Source organism: Lissotriton vulgaris, chromosome 1_1 (assembly GCF_964263255.1).
Source record: "Lissotriton vulgaris chromosome 1_1, aLisVul1.2, whole genome shotgun sequence".
In the NCBI taxonomy this organism is placed as follows: domain Eukaryota; kingdom Metazoa; phylum Chordata; class Amphibia; order Caudata; family Salamandridae; genus Lissotriton; species Lissotriton vulgaris.
Genome location: NC_141685.1, coordinates 393,069,637 through 393,096,965, shown reverse-complemented (window position 1 = coordinate 393,096,965; position 27,329 = coordinate 393,069,637). Strand labels below are relative to the sequence as shown.

General features: G+C 42.3%; 1 protein-coding gene across 1 annotated transcript in view; it reads left to right on the top strand.

The window, feature by feature from the left end:
* Nucleotides 1-27,329, top strand: part of LRP8 (LDL receptor related protein 8) — a 1,071,653-nt gene that overhangs the window by 621,873 nt on the left and 422,451 nt on the right. The window contains exon 4 of the mRNA XM_086952473.1: nt 24,077-24,205. Coding sequence (XP_086808599.1) covers nt 24,077-24,205 — 129 coding nt within the window. The remainder of the gene's footprint in view (nt 1-24,076; nt 24,206-27,329) is intronic.

Below are 27,329 nucleotides of genomic sequence, written 5' to 3'. Positions count from 1 at the left end.
CCGTAGGCCTCTTGGCGCTGAATGACAGATGTTTATTGTAACCCAACTAAATAGTACTTGTTTTATCGACCTCAGAAGGATGAAAGGCTGAGTGTACCCACTGGGATTTAAACCTGTAACCATAAGGTCGAACGCAGGCCCCTACAGAGGACACATTAGTTCACTAAGCCACCAGACCCAACATCAACATGAAGGGAGGGGTGAATTGGTGGAGTGGCTTTGTTGCTTGCTGGTTAAGCTGTGGTTGGTTACATGTGGGAATCTGACTACATTAGGCCTGACTGTTGGTGAAAATATTACTGATGTGTTGGAGTACGAATCTCCGGAGTATCTGTGCTTAATATGAGTCTTTTCTCTATACTGTCTTAGTGTGAAACAGGGTGTGACCAATTAATAAATCTGTGTTTTGAAACAAAAGAAACTGTGGGGCTGATTCACAGAACTAAATTAAGACAAAATCCTAAACTTACTACTTTTGGTATTCACAGAAGTTAGGATTTTGTCTTAAGACAGACTTAAGACAGACTTAAGACAGACTTAAGACAGAATCCTAACTTTTTTTTCAGTTCAAAATAAGCTTTATTGAAAGTTTTGAAAAAGTCATATAAACAATTTAAATACATGGATGCATGAAATTGATACAAAAAGAATAAATGAAACACATGAGAACGAGAATCAAAAATCCAAAATAGATGAGAAAAAACAGTTCATATGAGATAAATACAAAAAGATAAAAAGAAAAAATACCAGCTAGGAGATAAAGAGTAATACATTACTATGAAATATAATACTAAACAACATAGCAAGTTTGTGAATATTATGAAATAGAAAAAAAAGACAATATAACAAAAGGAACTCAAGGAGGTTTAGCAACTTCTTGTTGAAAGGGAGATTTAGGCAGAGAACGAAGGGCACAAGAATCAAAAAAATGAAGTAACTGGATCCCATAACTGCTTTCGTTTTGGGGCTAAAACAGGTGGATAAACATATGTTGTATCTAATCTATGATTATAGCACACAGCATACCACCAAGCCTGATAAGAGAGTTTAGTGGAGTCTTTCCAAGCTTTGCTAATTTTCTGAAAAGCTACTGCAAGAAGTAAGTCAATTATTTTTATATCGAAATTGCGAGGGTTCCAGATAGGTGAAATACTACTTAAAAAATATGTGACATATGAAACGGATGTGTAGTGGAGAAGATTTTGTTAATTTGAACCCAAAACCGGTGAACCAGATTGCAATTGAAAAGCATGTGAAGTAGATCCGCCTGAGGAGTTGAGCAGGACCAACAAGCGTGAGGTAGGGCAGGATATCTTTTACTAAGTGTTAATGGGGAAAGTAGGAGTCGATTATAGATGAAAAATAGAGTTTGAATAGTGTTTGCAGCCCTAGATGATTTTCGTAATTTAACCCATAATCTATCCCAAAGATCTATAGACCATGAAAGGCCCATGTCAGCTTCCCATGCCTCCTCTACCTTTGTCTTGGTGCGTGGTGATGTTGGAGCATGCAAGAAAGAATATATTTTTGACGCCCTAGATCCTTTAGTAAGTAAAGTTCTTAGTTGAGATGTGCTAGGAGACTCCTGAAGTGATGTAGAGGATAGCCGGACATGCATATCAAATGCAGATTGAAGTGCTTGTGTTAATCTGAGATAATTAGTGCGAAAGGAAGAAGGGAGGTGGAAGGATTCTGCAACAACTGAAAATGGGAGAATACATGATTGATGTAATAATTGACGCACCCATATAAGACCACGATTTCTCCATGACTTCCAGAAGAAAGGCTTATTATTTATTAAAATCGAAGAATTGTGCCATATGGTTTGATCATGAAAGGAAGAGATCAAAGGAGACAGAATCCTAACTTAAGTCTGTCTTAAATCTGTCTTAAGACAAAATCCTAACTTCTGTGAATACCAAAAGTAGTAAGTTTAGTATTTTGTCTTAAGTTAGTTCTGTGAATCGGGCCCTGTATTCCTATGTTGAATCTGTATCTGGGATCCTTTTTATAGTTATCCTATGATCATGATACGGTGAATGGTATCAAGAGAAGCAGATGGATCTAATTATGGCAGTGCCCCAACCTTACTACCACACACGTCTTGCCTCGAGTTATGCCATCCGGAGATCCATAGAGACTCAGTACCCCACCCCAGTCTGCATAAACAATTGCTTGACAGCAAGTGATACTCTAAAGAGTTTCGCATCTGGCTAACCAAGTATTTTCCATATGTTTGGATACATAAAATATGTGTGAAATTTGCATATGAATTTTAAATTCCACGTGATTTATGTCTTGTGTTTTCTCTAAAGAAGTTATATTGTTTTAAGACCTGCGGTACCAGTCCTGCACTAAGGGAAGGATTATTTTGCCTTAGCAATGGCCCTCTTATTAAAGGCTTTAAGCAGTAAAATGTTGCCACTGGTGTTGATTGAGGCGGATCTCTTTCTCTTGGCCAATAGACTAATATGTGACTTAGATGTAAGTCATTTTTTAAAAGCTTGTTCCCAGCCCCTTTGGGTTCATGTTTCAGGCAATCCGTTGTGAAGCAAATTTACGTCTTGGAAAGTTACCACAGGGATCTGCATATTGGGTTGTTTTAATCTGATTGATATCAGGAGCAAAGGCAAAATTCCCTCCTGTTGTTGGTGGGACATCCAAGGGAGTGAGCATTCTTGAGCTATTAATGTGCTTAGATAGGTACATTTTTCAAATTAATGTATGATGAACCTGAAATCAATTTTTAGTGAGGCACTTTTCTCAGCTGTACATTTTTTAGGGATTTGTCATTTGCTGTGTCCAATGATGCTGACTGTCAGTACTTGATGGGTTAATTGTCAATTCCCTTACCTTTAGGATCAAAGTTAAGCTGTGGGTCTCTCCAATATTTGTAGATGATCCTTATTCGTAATTTAAAGAGGCTTTTTATGTTTAGGATTGGGACTTTCCCCTCAAAGTGTCAGAAATGTTATTCTGAGATTAAGGTAAATTAGGCTAGGTGTACATGTGCTCTTGGAGAATGTGGAATAATGCACATTAAATAATGGTCTGCTTCTGGTTTTGAGAACCACTACGCAAATAGCTGCACCCACGTTTTCTTAGATATGGCAACATCTCACGATTATCACCCCTTGATTTATTATTAAGCATGCATTTTCTAGTTGTTGCTGTGGCTTTGAGGTAGTTCTTAAAAGATGCTGAACTTATTTTAAACAAGTATTGAGGTATTTATAAATGTAATGTGGGGTTGTCGTTGTAAAGAAAGTGTATTTTAATATTAATTACTGTATTTTGAGTAAATTGTTTGACTTTTTCAAAAGCATTACGTCCATAATTTGATTAGATTTCAGTATTCTTTCATCAATTAAGGACAGGGCTACAACATTGGTAAAGTACATGGTGAGACAGATGTAATTGAGAGCAATATCATTATGTTTTCCAATCAATATCATGTGATTATAATGCAAGGGGGGATGTTACATAAAGATCTGCACCGGGGGTATCTATTCACGCCAAGGAAAACTGATTGTAAGGTCATTTTAGCCACAAGTACACCATTTGTATATTAATGGATCATTGTGGCAAATGTGTTGCACAGGGCACTGGCATACCCTCTGTCTACAGAGTGGTGGGTTCTGGAATTGCTATGAAATTTTACAAACTTCTATTTGTGCTGTTGATGCTTGTAGGAAATGTTCGTGTGACGGTCTCTCTTCTGACAGTTCGGATTGGTGCACCGTGATAGGGTGGGTGGCTTTAATACATTTTTGTGTAATACGCCATTTTCTCTCTCGAGTGTGAGGAGGGTGCTTTGATGCCATTCGTTGCAGATTTAACCATATTTTGTTTCTCTTTATATTACTAAATGAAATTGTTTTGCTGGCAGCAATTGAACACATTTATCAAAATCCTCACTGGAGATTGGGAATTGAGCATCTTTTGACATGCTTCCAATGACATTTTCCTGCCATGAGGCTTGGAATATTCCATCGGCATGGGTCGTATACTGTGCGGTTAGTGCTTCTGATATAGATATTGTAGCATAGTGATCTGACATCCTGCCTGAGAGGGGAGGGACTGTACCGCCACAGAGATATCCTCATCGAAAACTAAGTCATATTGAAGAATTATGTGTATTAAAAGTCCAATTTAACCTGGGAAATGAATGATATGATAGTTGGTGTTTTAACAAGGCTTCTGCCTTTGTGGCTGTATTTTATGACAAATTGTTTAATTTTAAACTTTTTATATCGTGTTCTGTATGAGAATGGAATATTTCTTGAATATATATATATATTCTGTAGATCTAGAGAAGGCCCAGAGAGAAAGCGAGTTGCGCTTTCTAGAGCGAGGATATTCAAGCCAACTAATAAAAAGTGCCAAACAGAAATCTATGGCATTCACTAGGGATGAACTTTTGGTGAAAAAATCTGATCGACAGATAATGTCCACTAGCGACACACAGATTGTGAGGGAGAAAGGAGGGGGTTGTTTCCGAATATTAACAGGATACAACAAACAACACCAGCAAGTGCGTAGGATCATTGATAGACACTGGCCTATTGTTATGAAGGATAACATTATTGGCAAAGATCTCCCAAAAAGAGTATCCCTTACCTTCAGCAAAGCCCCATCCTTACGAGATCATAGTGGTAACAAATCCCGAGCCATATGCCAAAACTTCATGGTGGCAGGAAAACAAAGGCTTTTATAAATGTAAGACCTGCAAGGCCTGCCAACATGGAGTTAATACCAAAACCTATAAGGATGGGTTTTCAGATACACAACACCAAATCACCCAGGTCCTTACCTGCAAAACGGAATTTGCAGTGTATATTTTACAATGCCCCTGCCATCTGAGATACGTCGGCAGCACTAAACATGCTGTCCACAAGCGAATTCTCCAACATCTGCGCGCAATCACAAATGGTGACAATACCTACCCTGTGGCACGCCATTTCAGGGAATGTCACCAGAGCAACAATACCAGCCTCCGATACTGGGTGATTGATGCGGTCATGAGTAGTAGAAGAGGAGGGGACAGGGACACGAAACTCAGAAGGCTTGAAACTAAATATATCCTCTTGCTCAATACAAAGACCCCTACAGGCCTTAACATTACAGAAGATCTCTATACATGCTTGCCTTGAAATTGCATAAATACAAAACCCCAGATGTCGGAGGTCTCCTTCCTAGGGGTGGTACACGCAGGAATCACCCGGTCGGATGATGTATGTGTGTGCACCATGGGGAGGCTGCGACCTGACAGATATCCAGGAATAATAACTGACTTAAGCTGCTACTTAATGGAAATGACATTGATTTTTTAAATTCACCATTTGAGCACTTTACATAGATATGAACTGTACGGATCCTGATTTCCGATCAGTTCACTGTAATGTTTGGTTTTGGGATTTATTTTGTATTATATCACAAAACATGGAGTAGAAATGAAGTATTTGGATTATGTTGAAACAGTGAAATTCGTGGTTTGTTGAAATACACAAATGATAGAGAACTGATTGGTTTTTACAAATTGACACTAAACTGATATGTGATATTATCTGACAGTACCAGGTATAACATTTCGTTTTGCATTTACTGGTTATAGAATAATTTCTGCCGTGAAAGAGGATTTAGACGTAGGAGGGGAAATAATAGCTTGTTTTGCACATATTGAGAGTTTACAGTTTGCTTAACCCCTTCCCGTGTGCGGCCGCCGGACGAACACGGGCGGGCCATGACGAACCCCAGCCGTCATCAGCACACGAGCACCGTAGTGCATGACGGCTGGGGTTCGTCACCAGCATGGAAAGGGTTAAATTGCCATATTTTGCACATTTTGCGATATTTGCACATAACTAAAGCACTGTTAGCATTATTTGCACATTTCTTAACTAAAACCTGCATTTGCACTTTATTATTGGCCTCTTTCCCTAAAACCAAATAAATCCAGGTGTTCTTTCTATTTAAGTAATATTTTAACATGTTGTATCAAATGTTAACACCGAAAATCTGGTATATCAGATAAAATTTGTATGATATTATATCAAATACGGATATGTAGGTATTTCACTGTTATCCTATTAAAGTAACCAATATCTTGTTGCTTTAGACCTACTATTGAGTAAATATAGCATGTTTTCTATGTCCATTCCAATGAATGCACAGGTGATGTTTAATATTTCTGACACTTGCACTTTAAAAGGGCTGTCCTTTCACGAAAACATTGTCATGTGAACAAGGCTCCGTTGAGCCGGAACGTCTTTGACAACTCTCTGCTAATAAAGAAAATTCAGCGCCTAATTGGTCCGTGTCCGTGTATCCTTGCCGGCTGGCGAGAATCCAGAAAAGCGTTTAGAAGCGGATTGCCTGATATATATATATATATATATATATATATATATCATTCACAATTTCCCTCTCCAAAAGGAAATAACGCAGGATACCTCTGGATGCTTAATCAAGTTGTTTATTTAGGCAAAAAGTGGCAACTGCCTACCGACGCGTTTCGCCAGTTACGGCTTGTTCACGGTAAAGCTGTGAAAGTGACCAGTGCTATTTACATACTAGTGCATAGAAAGTGCAGTAGGACAACAAACTGTTGTGTGGCAGACATTTTAAGCTAGTCAATACCATACGCTCATAGTATTCGTGCCTCATAGTATATGTAACACACTTTTGCCCTTAACAAAATCCGTTACATGGGACAATGAATTAATCTAACGTTACTTTGCTGATTCAAATACAGTCATGGCAAATTTATAAACATACATAGTTTCATTGTATGGTTATCAAAGAAAACATATCGATCAATCAGCAGAACTCCCGCCCAAGTGGGCAAAATAAAGTAAATGAACATGATTCATCATAGGAATTATTAAATTCAAAAAAGTCCTGCCCAAGTGGGCCATAATTTATGCGAGCAATATACTATCAAAAAATATCAATTTCTGCTTTTTATGACCTGCTCTAAAAATATCAATTTCTATTTCTGTATATCACTTCCTTTGGTCGAGCCTAGCGGCAGCGCTCATCCACTGCTCGCTCTACGAGGCAGGCTGTATTAGGGTATGCACTAGCAACCCCACCCACTCTCCGCCCATATTTGTCATTGTCTTTGTGTCATTGTCCTTCTTAAATGGTGGCTTCTTATTCGTAAATGGGCTTGTTAGTCCCGCCTTGGTACCGCCTTGTCTCCATTTGTTAGCGACCATCACAACAGGACCTTTTACTTGGCTCGTTACATGGCCTGCTTTATCTTGGGGGGGGGGGGGCACTATTTTTGTTATTGGATCTGATGGGGACAATGACAGCTGCTATTTTTGGTATTTGCATAATGAGCGCCGCACCCGCTTTAGGGACACCGCAATCATTTTAAATTTTATTTAACTTACATGTGGAGCGCAGCGTCCACTTCTGAGACACCGCGCTCTGTTTATTTTAATTTTTTTTACTTTCATAGTGAGCGCAGTGCTTGCTTTTAGGACACTGCACTCTGTTTGTTTATTTTTTTACTTTAAAGCTGAGCACGGCGCCGCTTCAAGGACAACACGCTCAGTGTTAAAGTTAAAAAAAAAAAAAAAAAGAAACTAAAGAGCGGTGACCTTGAAGCGGCGCTGCACTCGGTTTTACTTAAACAAGCATTTGCAATGCAATCGGTCTCGCATTTACGCAAGTTTAAGCTATTGGCATTGTAAATGACAATGCCTTTTATTTATGTTTTAAACAACAAAATAAAAGTAGCCATTGTCATTTACAATGCCAATAGCTTAAATTTGCGTAAATGCGAAACCTATTGCTTTACAAATGCTAGTTTTAAATTGCACACTGTGCGATGGTATTTGCAAAGACAAAATTATGACATGCAATTGAATAAATAAATAATTAACACTATTTCAAAAGAAGGGACTGCTTTGTGTTTGGTTTTCACTATTTGTTTAAGCTGATGAGTTTCTCTATGGAAAGATGCGTTTGGTAGAACTGATTCTGGCTTTTCAACCCTTGTATTAAAATATCATAGAACAGTAAAATAATTTCTAGTGCTCAGGCAGTACGATCTTTAAGTTAAGGTTAAGTTGCATTTTATAAGAGTTTTTGATCACATCAATCCTAAAGACATTTCATTGGCTTATTCCCCATGCCTGTACCATCTTCAAGACCACTTGTTTCACCTGCAAGATTACCAGAATCAGCGCCATTACCTTTTCAATTAGACCGTGTCCACATACAGTGGACCATGCCGCACTCAAGCCAGGACATTGCAAGACTAGAGATGAACAAGTACAAAAACGAAAAAAAACACAGAAAACAAGACTTTTGTAAGCAGCACTCTTGACCTCGAACTGTGCCCAGCTGCGCCTTGCTCGGTTTGTGAGGTCCATTTCAACACTGCAGTGTGCAATATCCAGATTTTTCATTGGTACAAGTGGAAAGGGCCTTATCACCTATACACCTGAAGAACATCGCTAAAAGACAGAATAAAAATACAAATGTACTGCCTGATGTATAACGGAGTTTATCTTAGCACGTGACAATTACTAGCCTATGATCAAAGAATCTCTGTTGACCACATAAAGCTAAGAAGTGGCCTCAAACTTGGGCCAGCAAAACCACATTTTCAAAAACTGTCCTTCCATGACAATTAGTAGCCTCATTTAACAGATGGCAGTCATGGAGAATCAGAGTAGAAAACTGCAAGTCCATTGAGGGGTTTTGCAAAGCGCAGATTTTAACTATGTATAATCACTTTCCTGTGATTATACATTACACTCTTATATGTCCTTCATGGGACCTCAAGCTTCTGGTGCTCTGAACTATAAGTGTGCACACGTAGTACTCCATGGTGGCCCCTCCCAAATGGAACAACCAATCAACAAACCAACCAGAGGCCACAGAGTGTGGCGTTAAGGCCCTGGTACAGAATCCTGGCTCCTATTGGATGTGAATACCCTACGTTTAGGCCTGCTGTAGTTGTAGACTTTGCCAATGACACCATATGGCGTGGCTCTATATAGGGAGAAGTACAAACGATATTCAGACCAGAAACAAAGCCCTGCTTCCCTCAAGCCCCCCTTCAACCCACCTTACCCCGGTACCCCCCCCCCTAGTTTAAATACAAGGAGCGTAGTGCGTAGACTTCTCAACAGGACCGAAGCAACTGTTGTGCTCATTTTTAAATTAGACAGACAGTGCCTCCATGTGGCAGACGGTTACAAGCCCCAGTCATGAAAATTAATTGCCGGTGAAGAGCACTGCAAACTATTGGCTCAAATTAAGCTCTGAGTTTTTGCTTTGAAGCTGTGAGCTTCTTGCTTAAGACAATTTATCAGGGTTAGTTTCCCTTTCCATACAAGTAACCAGAACAAGGATGAAAATATAGCCCTTTACATTCTCTTATACATGCTAAAATGCTTAATCCAAGGTTTGCATTTTGAGCAATAAAGACAGACACAAAAATACTACTTGAATGGGGAAGATGTATTGACAGCAAGATGCTCCCGATATTGATTTGTTTTTGTCTTTCACCCAGTTATACAATAACTTGCTACTTGAATAACATAATAATAATTTTATATGGGATTATGTACCCACAACTGTATGCAGTGAGGATATCCGAAGTATCCAAGGTGTTCCTTAAGCATAAAGACGTAGCAAGGTACGTGATGTTGTAAACTTTTGCTCCTCTGAGGTGACGTAGTACCCTCATTATGCTGGATTGGGGGGTGCTTTATTCCGTATAATACATCATAGCCGAAGTTTATTTTGTTATGCTGTGAGCCTTACAGCTCTAATTTCGTATTGTTCTAATTTTCCATTTGTATTTGCCATTTCCTATTCAGTCCAGTATCAAGGCATCAACAAAATTTGCAGACCGATATTTCTCAGTCTGTAAAAATGCAAAACTTGCAATTAAACACTATAAGAAATGGAAATATTACGTGGTCACAGTGGTCAAATATTTCTTTGGCTGAAAATAAGAGTCAAATAACGTCTGAGCCGTTCAAATTATTGTTCCTTATGAACTCTATAAGTGTGCAATGTGTTCGTCTGGAAATATGCTCTTTGGGCAGAAAGTTTGCTAGGTCAACGGAGGCTATGGTGCCCACTCCCTTGGTGGAGATCCGCCTGCCGTATTTATCACCACACCTGTAGCTCCACTGTTGGCCGAGAGAAAAGCCAAGTGGACGCTGTGTTGTTTTGGCCCATCTCATCATGTCTTCTTGTTTTTCAAAATTGGACTCCCTAAGTGAGAGTATATTTTTGAAAAACAATCAGCCATTGGCCTTGATGTGCAGGGAATTTTCTAAGTGGCCTAGCTTGGTCAGTAAGATTGGGTTTTGGGGCGGGCGGTGAACTTCACATTTTCCAACAAGGGCGCTGGTGTATCTTGTGAAAATACATTCTATGAGAAGCAGAGCATGAGGGGGGCTTAAGTGGCAGTGGGTTAGTAGTACTTAAAACACAATATTTTCAAACTAACCATCATTTTTAAGACCTTCAAAACAGTGACCAGAGAGTGAGTGTGTGTCTCTTTTTGCCTCTTTGCATGTGAATATCCCAGGTGAAATCCGAACAGGCTCTTCACATGACTGAAAGCACCTGTACCCAACTATATACTACAAAATACATTTTGTAGGGGGTGTACCTCCCCAAACGCCCCCCTTCGAGCTCCGCCCCTGAACTTTCTTCCATCTCTTTGTGGCCATTCATTGATGTCCATGCCAAGGGACACAGTGCATCACATGGTGGTCCCAGGCATGGAAATCTAGTGGTTTTCTCCGCCCTAAATAGTGTGAAATGACATCACTATGACCTTACAGCCCAGCAGTGGGTGAAGCAGACCAGAACTTGATTGATTTGATTTGATTATTGATTTGTAAAGCGCAGCGAATGCCCATGGGCGTCTTGGCGCTAAAAAGAACTGAGACTTTACTCTTCTGATTGTGTAGGTTTTTCCACCTCTAAATGGAAAGGGTAAAACCATGCCTTTGATGGGGCTGTAAATTCATGTGACTTCGTCCACTCAGCCAGGCTCTCAATGACCCCCTTTGTCTTACATGGAGTGCATCGCACCACCCCTTGTGCTCCTGGCACCGGTGCATAATTGGGAATGAGGGAGACTGTGAGCTTCAATTGAAATACTGATACAATGTCTCTATGTAGGTGCCTCTTAAACTTCCTCCCAGGCTTCCTCAGGCTGTAGCGAGAGAGACTCTGCCCATGCCAACTGTCCATCACCCATGCCAGGTCAGTCTAAACGTGGCAGGGTACAGTAGGTCAAAATGGCTGCTCTTTCATCTGTGACCTCTTACTTGGTGACGATTTTAATAACTGATGTATCCTTAGGCTGAAACATGTGCACATTTGTATGTTTCATATGTATAGCTCCTGTAGATTATATATTGTGCTTTTGTCCTCAGCTTTGTTGCTACAGCCATACTGATTTCTAAGGCTGTTTCTTGCAATCCAGTACATATGTAAACCGCCCTGTTGCCCCAAAAGGAAATGGTACACTACAAAAATAAACATAAACCAAGGTCCTGCAGGTTTATCCAAAGAGCTCAACTCGCTGAGTTGTCTTATTGATAAAGGTTTAAGCATATCCTTCTGCCCCAAAATGACCTTGAAGTGGTTAAGCAACAACTGGACTCCCCTTCCGAATTCCGATGCATATTGTTTTAAGAAAGGCTTGCTTTCCGAAGAAGATCTCTCCCCCTCGTGTCACTTCGCCGTCCTACAAGATGCGTCGACCACTGTGGAAGGGGAAGCTAGTTCTGCATGGAATAACCCGGAAGTAATAGTGTCAGTGTATTATCTTCCATATTTCCTGTTAATTGCCAGATTAGAGCCACTGCTCTCGCTCCTGAGCGAGCTTCATGCTCGTGCAGGGAGTGCAGTGAAAGCTGCCTATTGAAACCGGCCCCAGCAGGGCTGCCGTGCAGACACAAGGGTACCCTAATGCCTCACTGTGAAGCCCCCTTAATGAGAGAGAGCAGCGCGAGACGCAGTCTGTGCTCTCTCAGCTGTGCCTCCGAATCGTTTATTGCCGGAGAATAGAAAACTGCATTCCGCTCCATCGCCGCTCATTTCACGGTGCTCTGGTGTTTAAAAAGGTCCAACAAGCAACATCTTAATTTCTTCAAAATTTCTCATAAGCCGATTACTTGCCGTTCTGTTTCCAGATACCAAGCATTGATTACTATTACGCACATAAACCTAGTTTGCTGCTTGCAAGTGATACCTAAAAATGATTTCTTTCTCAAGACCAGTTTAATATAATTGTGGAATAATTTCAACCCTGTCCTTTAGATGACCGGTAACACTAGATATAACCTGGTGTTAAAACCCCGCACAATGCACAGATATCGCACTTTGCACTCAGGGCCTGACTGGTGTCCGTGGTAAAATAGGCCCAAAGCCCCCATTCCACCTATTCCACCACCTGCGTCTACATCCTAAGTAGGAATGTGGTAAGATGACATCCAGGGACGGCTCCTCCACTGTGGCGTTGGAGCACCGCCCCAAACCAGCAGCAGCAGCAGCAACTGCAACTTTTGAAAAATAAAACGATCATAAACTAGGTTTATGATCGTTTTATTTTTCTCCTACCTTGTAGTCTTGGGGACAGTGCCACTAGATGACAGGCACTGAGGGAGAGTGTTGGGTACTGCCTTCAGTGCGCATGACGGTTTGGCCGGCCGTCTGATGCCAGCCCAAAGTGTCATGTGCACTGAAGCTGTCTCCAGCTGTGTTGCCGGGTTAGAGACAGCAGGCACAGGCTTTCAGTTTCCTGGTAGGGCAAATCCAGGGCGCTCAGGCCAATCCTGACGCTGTTGTCATGCTGTGAGAGCAGCATCAGGATTGGCTACAGGGCAGGCTGGGAGACAGTGCTTGCAGTGGAGCCAGAAGAGGGACAATGCGGAGATTCAGGTAAGTGTTTTATGTTTTGTCCCTCACACCTCTCCTCTCCCGCCACTGCAAGCACGGCAGCTCTGTTGGCATAATTTTGTGCAATAGGATGCCTCCCTCGCTATGTCCAGTAAACTGTTATGATATAAAGCTGGTAAGAGGAAGGTAGGTTGCCTGATTTTTTACATCGGGCATTTTCCTGGTGGGCTGGAGTGGTTTTAAGAGAGGGGGCCGATGTTGGCGCCTCTGTCATTTTCTCCATCAACCCCATGGGGCGGTACTACTGAATATTGAGAATAGTAATATTGTGATACCATAATATAGTAAACAAAATATCAAAAGTAGCAGCGGCTGCCGTAAACAAAGGGGGTGAGATTATTGGGGTCACGCGGGTTGGAGGATAATACAAATATTTTAAAAAATTTACCTTTTGCCTTCAGCCGCTTCCAGCGTCACTCTCGCGCACCACCTCTACACTTCCTGCCTGGTCCAAGCAGCCCCTTGGTCAGACTCCCTGTCCAATCCCCTTGTGGCAAAGCAGCGCAGGGATTGGTCTGACCGGGCAGTAAAGACGCCCTGCTCAGACGAGGAGTCTGTGGGGTTTCTCCAGCTTGACTGCTCAATGCAGCTGGGCTGGAGAAAACCTAAGTGCCCATGTGTTTTATGGTAGGCCTGAGACGGCCGGCCTAACACCCTTGAGCACTTAGGAATGGAGTGAACTAGCACTCCTACCACCTCGTACGCCTCGTCTCGGCCTCCGGGCACCGCTGGCTAAGAGCAGGCAATTGTAAAATAAAACGATGTAAGAACATCATTTTATTTTACATTTGCTGGCTCTGAGCCAGGCAGTGGGCGACACTTCTCTGCCATTGTGGAGGGTCTGCCACTTATCAAAAGGTAAGTGGATATAAAGGAAGTATAGATCTACTACACTTAACTCCAAATCTATTGACCTTGAAGATATACATGTATGTATGTATTCTTTTTTTAAGGTACATATATCTGGTGTTAGGTATAGAAAATCTATACATATACCTTTCAATATTTTGTCCCTCAAATTTCTGTCTACAATATTAAGATTCCCCATCACCCTTTTTTTTATATCCTTACCATCCTTTTCCTGTACCAATCCCTAACCACTAAAAACACCTTAACCACCCTATACCCTTACCAACCCCTAAAAACACCTTTTCCCACCCTATAATAATATGAATCCAGGATTTGTAAAGCATGGCGAATCACCCATGAGGGGATCAAGGTGCCATGGGGAGATTAAGAAATTTGCCCAGAATCAAAGTACATTGAGTCAATGCTGAGACTCGAACCTGGTTCCCCCAGGTCTGGAGTCAGCAGCTTAGGCTGTTACGACACACCCTCTCTAGTGTAATGAGTAGCACATTACTTAGTTTAAATTACTGTGCTACTTACACCTCACCGTACACTGGTATAACAATGTATACAAATATATCATCAAAAATGTTAACCTTACAAAATTTTATTGTGATACTATGGTAGTACTGTGCTACTCTGTATTTTAAAAAATACATCTATAATATATATGAAAACTGATAATTAGCTCTCCCTTTCACCACTACACTAAAGTGGTAATTGTTAAGGGAAAAATGCTTAACCTAATACTCACATCGGAAGGCATAACACAGAACACGGGCAAAGTTTACCTAAAAACAACATACCTGCCTTTAACTTTTGTAAATTGAATGATCAGCCAATCAGCTCATGACTTGTGACCACTATGCATTGTAGGAGTACTGCAACAACAGATATCACTAACTTTAAATACATTAACACTTATAAAATAATAACACTACTCACTTCCACTGCCCAAAAGAATCACATGCGCGTCATAATATGTAATCTGCAAACTACAAAAGTGTATGTAAAATACATTGTATGTAAGAAAGCCTTGGGGTCCCCCTTTTTACTTTGCAATCCTTTGACCAAACACCGCTAAACTTTTACTCCTCCAACAATGAAACCGGTGCAACTTGTCTGAAACATTTGGGAGACATTTGTGAAACGGGTGCAAAGTTATTAAGGGACCAAATTTAGAAAAAGGTTTATGTTGATAATATATACTAATGTATACTTTATAAACCAAAACTTTAACCTATTACCACGTAAAGCAAGTGCAAATAGGTTGGTAATAACAATAAAACATAATACTTAACTGTATGTAAGATGTAACCCAGAATGCTTTGGAACGCTGACCTTACAATAATGCAAAATTGTAACAAAAATTACGTCTGATTTTTACCTTTGGTAAACTGAGCCAACAACTAATCACATAACGAGTTCTCATGTTTTCATGTTTCATGTTTATTTATTTGTTTGATTAATTAAAATCTTACAAAATGGATATAAAATGTTTTTTTACAATACTTAAATATTGATGCATCGCTTATATTCAAATATATTCAAATACTCGTAAAACAATAAAAAGTACTCTGACCCATTAAAACTATTCCATTAATCATCTTGAGAGTAGTTACACAAAATTCAAACACAAGCGTCCAACTTATTCTTGGCCAATATAAGAAATTTCACAAATGCTGAATTAATTGCTAGGTCTTCGGGATCTAAGCTTGCCATGAGAGCCTGTCTACAGGTCCTTATACCACGTTCATTAAATAGTTTCTGAAGTACAGCTTTTCTTTCGACTTCCAGGTTCGGGCAAAGGCACATTAGGTGTATGATGTTTTCTTGACCGATTTATAAAGCGTACACGCCCCAAATTCTTCAGGTATTTTCCATGGTGCCAAATGACATGAGCCTGGAAAGATACCAAACCTAGCATTCATAAAGATTTGTTTATTTTTTTTTTGGTCCATGATGTTTCCAAATAGGTTTGGATCTTCTTTTTCTTAAAACCATTTACTATTGGCCACGCATGGTGTCTTTTAGTGAAATTATCTTTGTCCTTTATCAAAGAAAGATAGTCCGTGATTTTGTTTACTGTCTTTTTGAAGCTCTCCTGTTTAACCGTGTTGTTCCAAATAGAAGCTAAACCATAGTCCTTGATTGCAGATTTTAAATAGGCAAAAATAGTTAGGGAACGGTTGGTTTTTACTTCTTGCCAAAGAAGGCGGGACATTTCGTTGTCATAATCATTTTTTATTCTGTTCCACACCTTCATTATGTTTCCTTTTCTTGCACAAGATTGGTCGTTCAGACCAAATTCCAACCTTACTTGTGATTGTGAGGAATTCTTAGGGAGTGAAAATAAATGACGAGTTCTCAGTACAACATATGCTGTGAACTTATGTTATATCATACCACCATTTTATTTTATACATTTTATACAACTTTTAACTTAAACATTACTTACACTATTTAGATATACTACCAGAAAAGTAACCTTTACATATTATAATATATATTTTGGAGATATAATATGGACATCCTTTCACAATATGTTTCCTTTAATTTACACACTCCACTTTACACCACTACACTGTAGTTGACTTTACATCACTCCACTGTAAGCTATTTAGAGTATGCCCACTCCAGTTTGACACTCCAGTATACACCACTACATTGTACGCTAATGCAGTGCACAATACTCTACACAACTCCATTGTAGATCACTCCAGCCTACACTACTATAATACGCTATTATACTGTTTACCACTGTCTTCTATTAACCCGTTGCGTGCTGCTGTCGGCCGTTGGCCGTCATGAGCAATAGCTTCGTAGTGCTGCGCACGTCCAATGACCGACGCAGCCCCACCCACGCACGGAAACGCCCGCACCACGGCAGAATTACCGCCACGGTTAACAGGTTAAACGTTTGCGTATGCCTGTTTGCTGGATGCCCTAAAAGATACTGCTCCCAACTGTATGCTGTTCCACTGTACGCAACTCCACTTTACGCTATTTTACTATATGTTATTATTCTATGCCCGACTTGATGGTGCACTACTGGAGTGTTCACTACTCCATTGTATGCTATTCGACGGCAGTCCATTGTACTGAAATGCAGTATGCGCCTCTGGTCTGTACCACAATCCACTGGCTGCTATTTCATTTACAAGACTACATTCTGCACCACTCCACTAAACAAAACTTCACTGTCAGTCACTAGAATCTACGCTTCTATAATTAGCCCTATTGAATTGTGTAACACTTTACTGTGCACTACTCCACTATATGCCATGCGCTACTCCACTATATGCCATGCGCTACTCCACTATATGCCACTCCAATGTACATCTCAACACTTAACACCACTAAACTCTACGTTATGACCCTAAAAACTACTCAATTCTACTCTACTCCATTGTGTGGCACTACACTTTAAGTAACTCCAGTATATGCTATTGCACTCTACCCTGTTGCATAGTACCCCACAGTAGTGTACACTTTTCCACTCTGCACCACTGCACTGAATTGCACTTTAATATACTCCATTCAAGTTTATGCAGTTTCACTTTACTACACTACACTGTACCACACTCAACTTTGTTGGCCCACTGTACAGCCCTGAACTGTGCCCCACTCCACTGTATGACACTCCACTGTCTCCACTCAGATATACACTATTCAAGTTTACACCACTCCACTATACCACACTCCACTGTACGCTATTTCAGTATATGATATTCCAATATTTGTCCCTGTACTGTACAACACTCCAGTGTAGAGCATGCCACTGTACACCAATACAGTGTACACGAATACGCTATACAATATTTACAGCACGTAACTCCACTTTACCGCACTCCACTCTATGCTATCCCACTGTATATCAATGCTTCGTAGGCCACTACACTCTATGCCACTCCAATAATCGCCACTCTACTGTATACGAGTTCACTTTATTCCACTTCACTGTATGCGACTCCACTCTAAGCCACTCCGCTGTGTGCCATTTCAGTATACCTCGCATTAATACTTATGCACCACCTTTAAATTAATTTAATTTGCGCACCTCCGTACAGTCTTGTCACCTCACTCCCTACATTAACTATAACTCACCCCTTCTCTATTCACAAGCTATACACTTGGATATTACATGAGTTATAGCTTGTGAAATCTTGAATCATTGCATTAATTAAAACACTTACGACATTTTAAATTATATTACTTGCAAGAAGACATTGCATGGTACAGTGGTAAGTTATAGTTAATTTAATGTGACGAGTGAGGTGACAAGACTGTGTATGGAGGTGTTCGAGTGATATTAATTTAATGGTGGTGCAGAAGTATAAATAGGAGTTATATGTACGACTTTTAGTCACTTAAAAATGATGATGTAAATGAGAAATTTACCAAATAACTTTTGAATTTCTTATGTTTGTTCTTTGTGTTGGGTTTTTTTCAAATAAGAAATAATTGAGTAAGTTGTGCATAGTTCATAAAATGAAGAGATAACTATAACCTTAGAATTTCTCATGTTTGTGTAGTTTAAGTTGGGTTTGTATATCACACAAAAATAAAGTTTCCCTAACTATAACTTAGGTTTAACCTCTGTTTTTGTGTGATATATACACACATACACACGCATACACTCATATTCTTACCTTAAATATGCCTACCTTTTTTGTTTAGTCATGTGTGGTAAAGGCAGATTTGTGGTAAAAGCAATGCATGGTAAACATTACAAGGAAGGTGGCAGCAGCGTGTGCACTCAACACAGATTCCCACTGAGGAAAACAAAAAAGTGATGGGTGGAATGCTTACATTGTTCTCAGCCACTGTTTATTGTCCACACCTCATTGTAGTCCATTATATTTTTTGCCCACCATGCCTTAGATAGGAGTCTGAACATACGGGGAGCGCGCGGTTGCACGCCCCACTCCCAGGTGCACTGCGTTTGAGGATGCAATATCCAGTTCAATTTTTAAACCATTCGACCTCTTTTCAGTTTATACAGAATTCTTCGTGGGTGCTTGTCATACTGTTGTCATGATATTCATCAAATCCACATATTTATCGTACTGTATTTCAAAAACTTCTCGTATTTCCATGTGTCCATCCAGACTTCTTTCGGAAATAATCAAAATGGTGCTTGTGGGCTCGGGGGTTTTTCCTGCATCTGATGCGCTTTGCACAAGAGGGACCTTAGCCCTCTAATTAAGATCCCCGGAGCTCCTCCGCGGCTGCCCTGCCTACCTGCCGATCCCGAGCTCGAATCTGGGCCCCCGGCACTGCATACTGCGTCGGAACACCCAGCGCCTGCAGTGAGATGGGAGCGGGATGCGGGCGAAGGCGCTAGGCGGAGGGGCGGAGCAACCGGCGGGGGTCTGCCTCGGCTCCCGGTCCACGCTCTGCTCCGGCACGGCTCCTGGCCACGGGAGAGCATTCTCCACGACACCTGAACCAGAGAGTGTGGGGCACTTGCAGGGCTGGGCTGCTCCGATCGTTGTTGGTGCCGTGGGAGCGGTGAAAATCTGCAGTGCGGGGGAGAAGGCGGCGGCATACAAAATGGCGGTCGTAATCTTGCCGAGAGCGCCGACAGCTGCAATCCCCAACAGGAGGTACGGCTGAAGGTCACAGCACAGAAGCTGAGACAAGCTTTACAAAACCCAGGTGCTTCATTAGCGGCATTTCACTGGAGGTGATCCTCATAACGATATTCCTTCCAGCGCATGCCTGACCTTAAAATGGCGGCTGGCGGCGACCTGCAACTGGCGATCGGCTCCCCCTATTGAGCTTCTGAACCCAACTCTCACTGCCCTCGCACACCAAAAGCTGTCCCTGATCTTAAGAATTGCTGCATTCCCCCACTTGGAGTGCTGAGGCTGTCGACATCACCAGACTGCCCCGGGGTCACGCAAGACTGATCTGGTTTTCCACTGGGCTCTGGTGAGAGGCCCCTCCTTCCCTTTGCTTCAAACTTTGCTGCCTTCCATCGCCGCCTGGGCGCCTGTGGTCTCTCTCCCGTGACCCTCCCCTGGTCTCCGGATTGTTCTCCTCTGCCCCAGCTCCTCGTGAACGATGAGGCTGCGACTTTGCTACGGACTGCTTTTCTCCCCCTGGACCTGCTGGCTATGCCAGCCCTCTTCCAGAACTGTCGGACTTGGACCTTCTTGCTCCCCGCCATTTTCTCCGTATGACTTGCCTCTTCTTCTAACGTTCTCTTCCGCCATTTTAGTGATCTCTCACTGTCCTTTCGACTTTCCGATTGTCTCTCCTGTTGCCTCTGACACACTCCTCACTGTCTTTTTCACCACTTTCTGCTTCCATCTCTCGTTTATCTCACGTGCTTGCCTTCTCTGTGACTCTTAGAGTATATCCAGTCCTTTCCCTTCCCTATGTATATAAAGATAGCTCTAATCACTAGTATATGCTGTAGAACGTTGTGCTCTCCACCATTCCTATGTGACTCTTAGAGTATATCCAGTCATATCCCTTCCCTATGTATATAGAGATAACTCTAGCGACTAGTCTCCCATGTGATTGTTAGAGTATATCCAGGTGTACCCCCTCCCTATGTTGATAGAGATATTACTAGTATAGGCCTAGAGTATATCCATTTGTATTCCTTTTTGTTACACTTGTAATCCCTGGTCCGTATGCTTCTAACTGGTTCTTTTGTAATGCAAAAATTTGCAATCATTTTACGCATGTAACCGTCAGTCCTTATGTTTTCCACTGGATCCTATGTAAAGCGCTCTGACACCTTCGGGTAAAGTTCGTTATCTCACGTGCCTGCCCTCTTTGTGACTCTTAGAGTATGTATCATATGCCAACTGCCTGAGATCTACAATGAGCAAATCCCTACTAGCTTTACTCTGAACATTCGTAATAAACAGGGGCAGCTGAAATTCCAGGAGCCTAGTCCCGACAGCTCGACGACTTCGGAGGGCTGGAAGAGGTCCCCCGCTACACGGCGGAGGAGGGCACTGGACATCGAATGCTGTCTCATACTTTGCGACCTATTGTTCCACTACACCTCCCCGCCCGAACTCTCTCACTCAACCTTTCAGTACTGTTATTAATTGCACATCACAGGGACAGCTGAAATTCCAGGAGCCTAGTCCCGACAGCTTGACGACTTCGGAGGGCTGGAAGAGGTCCCCCGCTACACGGCGGAGGAGGGCACTGGACATCGAATGCTGTCTCATACTATGTGACCTATTGTTCCACCTGTCTGTCTATGCTCCCCCAGGTACTTCTCTTGTAAAGCGCTCTGATATCCGCAAGGATCTTGTCCGCGCTATATAAAACTTTCTAAATAAATAAATAAATAAATAAAGATCATCATACACTGAGTGGTTCAGAGCAGCATTCTTTTATTTTATCTCAAACCCAATGCATTTCGGGCTAAAATCCAGCCCTTCGTCAGGGGTAACTGTGAATGGATAATTATAATCATATATTAATTACAAATAATATCAATACCTTATTTAAAGACTTTTTTTTTTAAAAAATCAAGCTATCTGATGTTCAATACTCAGCGATGTTAAATAAATATACAGAATGCAAGAATGTCCCAGTCCTTTTTTCGGCTACAACTATTGCATTTGACTAACCCTTCACCCTCCTGAATAATCTGATTTGTCACCCCATATGAATTAACTTTACCAAGCATTAAGGAAAAGTCAATCCTATATTCCGTAAAAAACTCAATTCTAACTGAAGCACCCACGAAGAATTCTGTATAAACTGAAAAGAGGTCGAATGGTTTAAAAATTGAACTGGATATTGAACTGGATATTGCATCCTCAAACGCAGTGCACCTGGGAGTGGGGCGTGCAACCGCGCGCTCCCCGTATGTTCTTACTTAGTATTAGTGCATTTGGGCTTGCACAACCAGGGACGCACGCAATTGGACAAAAATGCTTAGATTAAATGAAACGGAAAAGAATGTAAAATATGGTGTGCAGACCACCTACACAATGTTAGATAGGAGTCTGCCATATGCCGATCCCTCACTTCACTTAGGGCGTATCATTGAGGAAAATAAAAAGTGATGGTTGGACAACTTGAATTAACCACTGATAATTACTCAACAACATTCTAGTGACTAGAATCTAGTCCTTCATGTTGTTGTTTGTTGCAGTAGATATTCGGAGTGTGACGGGTATGCCCAGACATGGATCCTATGCTCACTGTGCCACATGCAGGGCCGGACTGGCTATGGTGGTCACTGGGCGTTTCCCCGGTGGGCCGCCTGGTTAGGGGCCAGTTTTAGGCCCCTTGGGGGGCCGTTTTTTGCCAGCCCCAGGTAACAAAATTTGCCGAAACCGGCCCTGCAAACAGCTCAGCCGCACTCCCCTCATCCCCCCCCTCTAGGGCGTCTGGCCAAGCAGTTTGCCAGGGCCGGTTTCGGTTCCCAGTCTGGCCCTGGCCATATGACTCAAACTGTACTTCACTGTAGGCTCCAAGTTGACCAATACCAGTCCGGGTAGATTTGTGATCAGTCCTGGCAGGTCAGGCTGAACTCTTCCTATTCCTATCAGAGCAGGACCAAGAATGATTTGCATTATCTGTCAACAGTATTTATGTTCTCTTGAATTTCCTTCAAACCTTTCATTTATTAAATAATAGGGTCCGGCTGGACACCTTATTCATTATAGCGCAGATTGTAGCCTATATTTATTTAAAGCCTTTACAGTAATTTGTCAAGGAGCTGTTGACAGATATTACTAATACCCCTGGTCCTTGATTACCTAGTGGGTTCCCTTGTTCTTCTAAAACAAGACTGATTTGCAGCCTGGAATGCAACCCCGAGTAATCATTAATTCCATCACCTTGTTTTTTGCAACACTGATTCCCATCACTCAGTTCTGAAGCCTGATATACCATATGTCTAAAAACACCACTATAGCGCTGCAACCCACACCCTACTCCTTAACACCTAGAAGCTGTTCGCCATGTCAGACGCCTCGCGTGGCAACCCTGGCACAAAGGCGCAAATGTTCTCACCTTCGCAGTATACCCCCAAAAATAACGTTTCATGCAGTCGGCTTAGATACTGCATTAGCGTACAATGTAGTGGCGTATCCTGGAGTGTCAAACTGGAGTGGGGATACTCTAAATAGCTTACAGTGGAGTGATGTAAAGTCAACTGTTATACAGTGTAGTGGTGTGAAGTGGAGTGTGTAAATTAAAGGAAACTGTTAGAAATGGGATTTCAGGTTGGCTAAAGCTTACGCCAAAGCCAGGCAGAAACCACCACTCTAGTCAGGGCAAGGGAGTTACACGCCAAGATAACCCCTGCTCACCCCCTTGGTAGCTTGGCACGAACAGTCAGGCTTATCCCGGATGTTTCCTCTTGTTGAACATCCATCAGCAGATTGCTTCACACTCTTGCATAGGTGGCAATGCTTAGAAAACAAACAACAAAGTTGGTGATGTCCAGCTCCTCACACTCCACATTATTAATAGGTCTTTTATGTATTCATTACATTGAGAGCCGTGACATCACCCATGTGTGTCCCCAGTGGAAAGTGTAAGGCTCTGCAGATCACAAACACTGAGAGGGGCTCCCAGTGTTATGGTATTATATTGTGTATGTATTTCTTCATACTTTATCTCATGGGTATACCTACATATTTATTTGATGTCCATTAAATAGGAAACTTGAAACTAATATACATCCATGTCATTATATTGAACTGACCAGCGTCCACTCAGACTTCAGGACCAATAGGGTTTTGGTGCACAAAGTAGTCATTTACACTTTCTGTATTATTCAGTTCTGAAATATGTGTCTTCCGTCTTTATCCATATGTAAAAATGGGCAGAAGCTGAAACCAGGGTGCTTTGATTTTGAGCATTGCTGCATATGGATGTGTTTGCGTTCCTCGCTTCTTTGGCTTGAAGACTCGGCCTCCAATGGCACTGCTGCCAGGGGGCCTTTGTGGCAGGAACACAGAAAGACTGATGAGAGAGCGATTGCCCACTGTGCGAACATAAAGTCAGTGCTTCTTTCAGCACTTCCTGGATGCCTCATGAAGGTGGCTCTGTGGGAAGGGACATTAGTATTGTGGCATAACGTGTAAAAAAGGAAATAACTGCAGGCAAAAAACTCCAGACTCAGTTGGAAATTTACGAAGTGAGCAGCATCACTGCAGCAGCCTCGGTGATGTAAACTTCTGTCATAGTGGGAGTGAGTCTGCCCTACATTACAATGAGCGCTTGTCTCTCTTATTTGTGAAATGAAATAACACAAGCTCTCTTCCTGCTCCCACAGTCCGGCAGGTGTGTCCGCCTGAGAAGTTCAGCTGCGGAGACTCCAGCAACAAGTGCATCCCGGCGACGTGGAGGTGTGACGGTGAGAAGGACTGCGACAGCGGGACCGACGAGGCGGGGTGTGCGAAAGGTGAGTGGTACCTACCTACCCAGGGCGGGGATTGTGAGCACGTGCTCTCAGCTGTGAATGTTTCTGATTGGTTAACAATGGGCTCCTCCCTCCCCTTTCCTCCCCCTGCTTTCCCCCTTCAAAATATTATAAAATGCTTTTAGTTCTCTAGCTTGTCATTAGGAATGTTATGATTCTTCTTTCAGTTGTATACTTTGAATTCTCCTTCCTGATGTCATTTGTTATCATTATTATTCAAATAAAGCTTTTCAAACAAAAAAAAAACAATGGTCTCGATACACAACGCCATTTTCAGGCATGAACTACGTGAGTGACTCCATAAAAGGATAGATTGTAGCAGGTGTAAATGCTTTACTCCTGGTAATAGTATCCTACAACAGCATACAAGTACGTTAAGCCTACCGCATCGGGTGGTGGTTATGTGGACCAACGTGTGGTTTGCCTTGAGAGTTTATGAACACTCCGAAAGTTGCAAGTTTGCGGACATTCACAATCTCCTCCTTGACACCCTGGTAATAAAGGGTCAGAGCTGTGGCCCCAAATGGGGTAAATCCCCTTTGGAGGTGGGAAGAGGGATGAACACCCTCAGATTTTGGTCGGGGTGTAGGGGCTGGGGCTCTCCAATATTGTTCTGGTAGATTTAAAAAATAAAAGGTAAACAAATGTGCATTTGCACAGTGGCCTTCCTTTCCGAAGCTGGAGCAGTTCTGGGAGTGCAACTTTCATGTTTGGAAACCAGGCAAATGTTACAGGCCATTTCAGTAGCATGCCCAGAAACTCGCTCAACTTTCGTAGCGTTTTACTGGGCGTGTATGTGTCTAGATAAAACTTGTTAATTTTACACCTGTGCATAGAGGGGCTTGCACTGGCGTGGATGTATGGACTTTTTTTGTGAATCATTGCTGATGAATTTAATAACGATTCAGAAAAGGGGGTGGTGATGAACAGAGTGTCTGAATTAAGCAGACCACTCTTGCCCAGTCCAAAGATCAGGGCTTGATGCATCACCGTTTTTTAGCTCACTGCACCATCCCAGCTCAGAACCTGGCTATATGCAAATTAGTCTGTCCCTGGCCCAGTGCATCATGGGAACAGGGCAGACCAAACTACCAAGCCAATTCTTGAACTGGGAAGGAAACAAGCTTCTGGGGACCGGTTTCTGGCATTTCAGCCGTCTTCGGCCCGGCTTGCTTGAATCCTGATGGTGCAATGAGCAAGGGACTCACATCTGAGTATACCCTTCCACGCTTATGGTGGACAAAAACGATTCAGAAAAGGGGGTGGTGATGAACAGAGTGTCTGAATTAAGCAGACCACTCTTACCCAGTCCAAAGATCAGGGCTTGATCCATCACAGTTTTTTAGCTCACTGCACCATCCCAGCTCAGAACCTGGCTATATGCAAATTAGTCTGTCCCTGGCCCAGTGCATCATGGGAACAGGGCAGACCAAACTACCAAGCCAATTCTTGTACTGGGAAGGAAACAAGCTTCCGGGGACCGGTTTCTGGCATTTCAGCCGTCTTCGGCCCGGCTTGCTTGAATCCTGATGGTGCAATGAGCAAGGGACTCGCATCTGAGTATACCCTTCCACGTTTGGTCTGCCCTGTTCCCATGAGGCACTGGGTCAGACTAATTTGCATATAGCCAGGTTCTGAACTGGGGTGATGCAGTGAGCTAAATAAGGGTGGTGGATCAAGCCCTGATCTCTTGACTGGGTAAGAGTGGTCTGCTTAATTCAGACACTCTGTTCATCACCACCCCCTTTTTGAATCGTTTTTGGCCACCAAATGTGTGGCAGGGTATACTCAGACATGAGTCCCTTGCTCACTGCACCACCAGGATTCAAGCAAGCCGGGCTGACGACGGCTGAAATGCCAGAAACCGGTCCTCGGAAGCTTGTCTCCTTTCCGGTGAAGAATTGGCTTGGTAATTTGGTCTGCTCTGTTCCCATGAGGCACTGGGTCAGACTAATTTGCATATAGCCAGGTTCTGAACTGGGGTGATGCAGTGAGCTAAATAACGGTGATGGATCAAGCCCTGATCTCTTGACTGGGTAAGAGTGGTAAGAATGGTCTGCTTAATTCAGACACTCTGTTCATCACCACCCCCTTTTCTGAATCGTTTTTGTCCACCATAAGCGTGGAAGGGTATACTCAGATGTGAGTCCCTTGCTCATTGCACCATCAGGATTCAAGCAAGCCGGGCCGAAGACGGCTGAAATGCCAGAAACCGGTCCCCAGAAGCTTGTTTCCTTCCCAGTTCAAGAATTGGCCCTTTTTGATGAATTTAATAACAGCATTTGAAAGTAAAGGGATTAAGCCACATATTAAAGTTGATAGGCTATTTCTTAATAATATATTGAGTTCTAATTGTCAGCTTCAGTTTCGCACAGGTGTCGTTATTAGACTAATCATACGTTCGAATATATGGCATATTGGAATAATGTTTTGCTTTTTTGTTCTTGAGAATGAACTATATATTTTCATTCATATCTGGTGTTGGGCGAAGGCTACTAAAGGCCACCCGGTTTACAGCAATCCCTTGGCATCACTGTTGTTGGCAGAATATGTGTGGCAGCTTTGCGAGTTTTTTAGAGATTCGGGGCCAGATGTAGGTCGCCCAATACCGGTCAGTAACGGCCGAAATTACCAAATTTTAGCCATTACAGACCGGTATTAACAGGTATTCCCAATGCACTCAAAAGTAAAACATATGTTCAGTAAAATTCAGACAAATAAACAGTGTACAAAGCGACATAGGGATGTGGGAATCTCCAGAGGAAGAGTAGTCCGATGGAGTCCTTCATTTAGTACAACAGCCAGCCGACACGTGTTTCATCGCTATTGCGAATCCTCAGGACTTTGTATGGCTGTGTTACACCAGAAGGTCGCTCCACTGGTGATAATTCCGACCCAGCTGGGCCCTTGACCATAGATGAACGAATATCAGTATAAAAGCTGTCGACCCTTGTATGCGATGATAGTCCCTTGTAAAATGTTGCGTGTAAGTCCAATCGGCACTTCTTATAGAGGATGTATACGGTCGTGGTTATATATAGCTCCAACCCTTCGGGGGCTTCAAACTGCTCATGTGCAGCTAACGAGTCGGGTGCGACTCACTGCT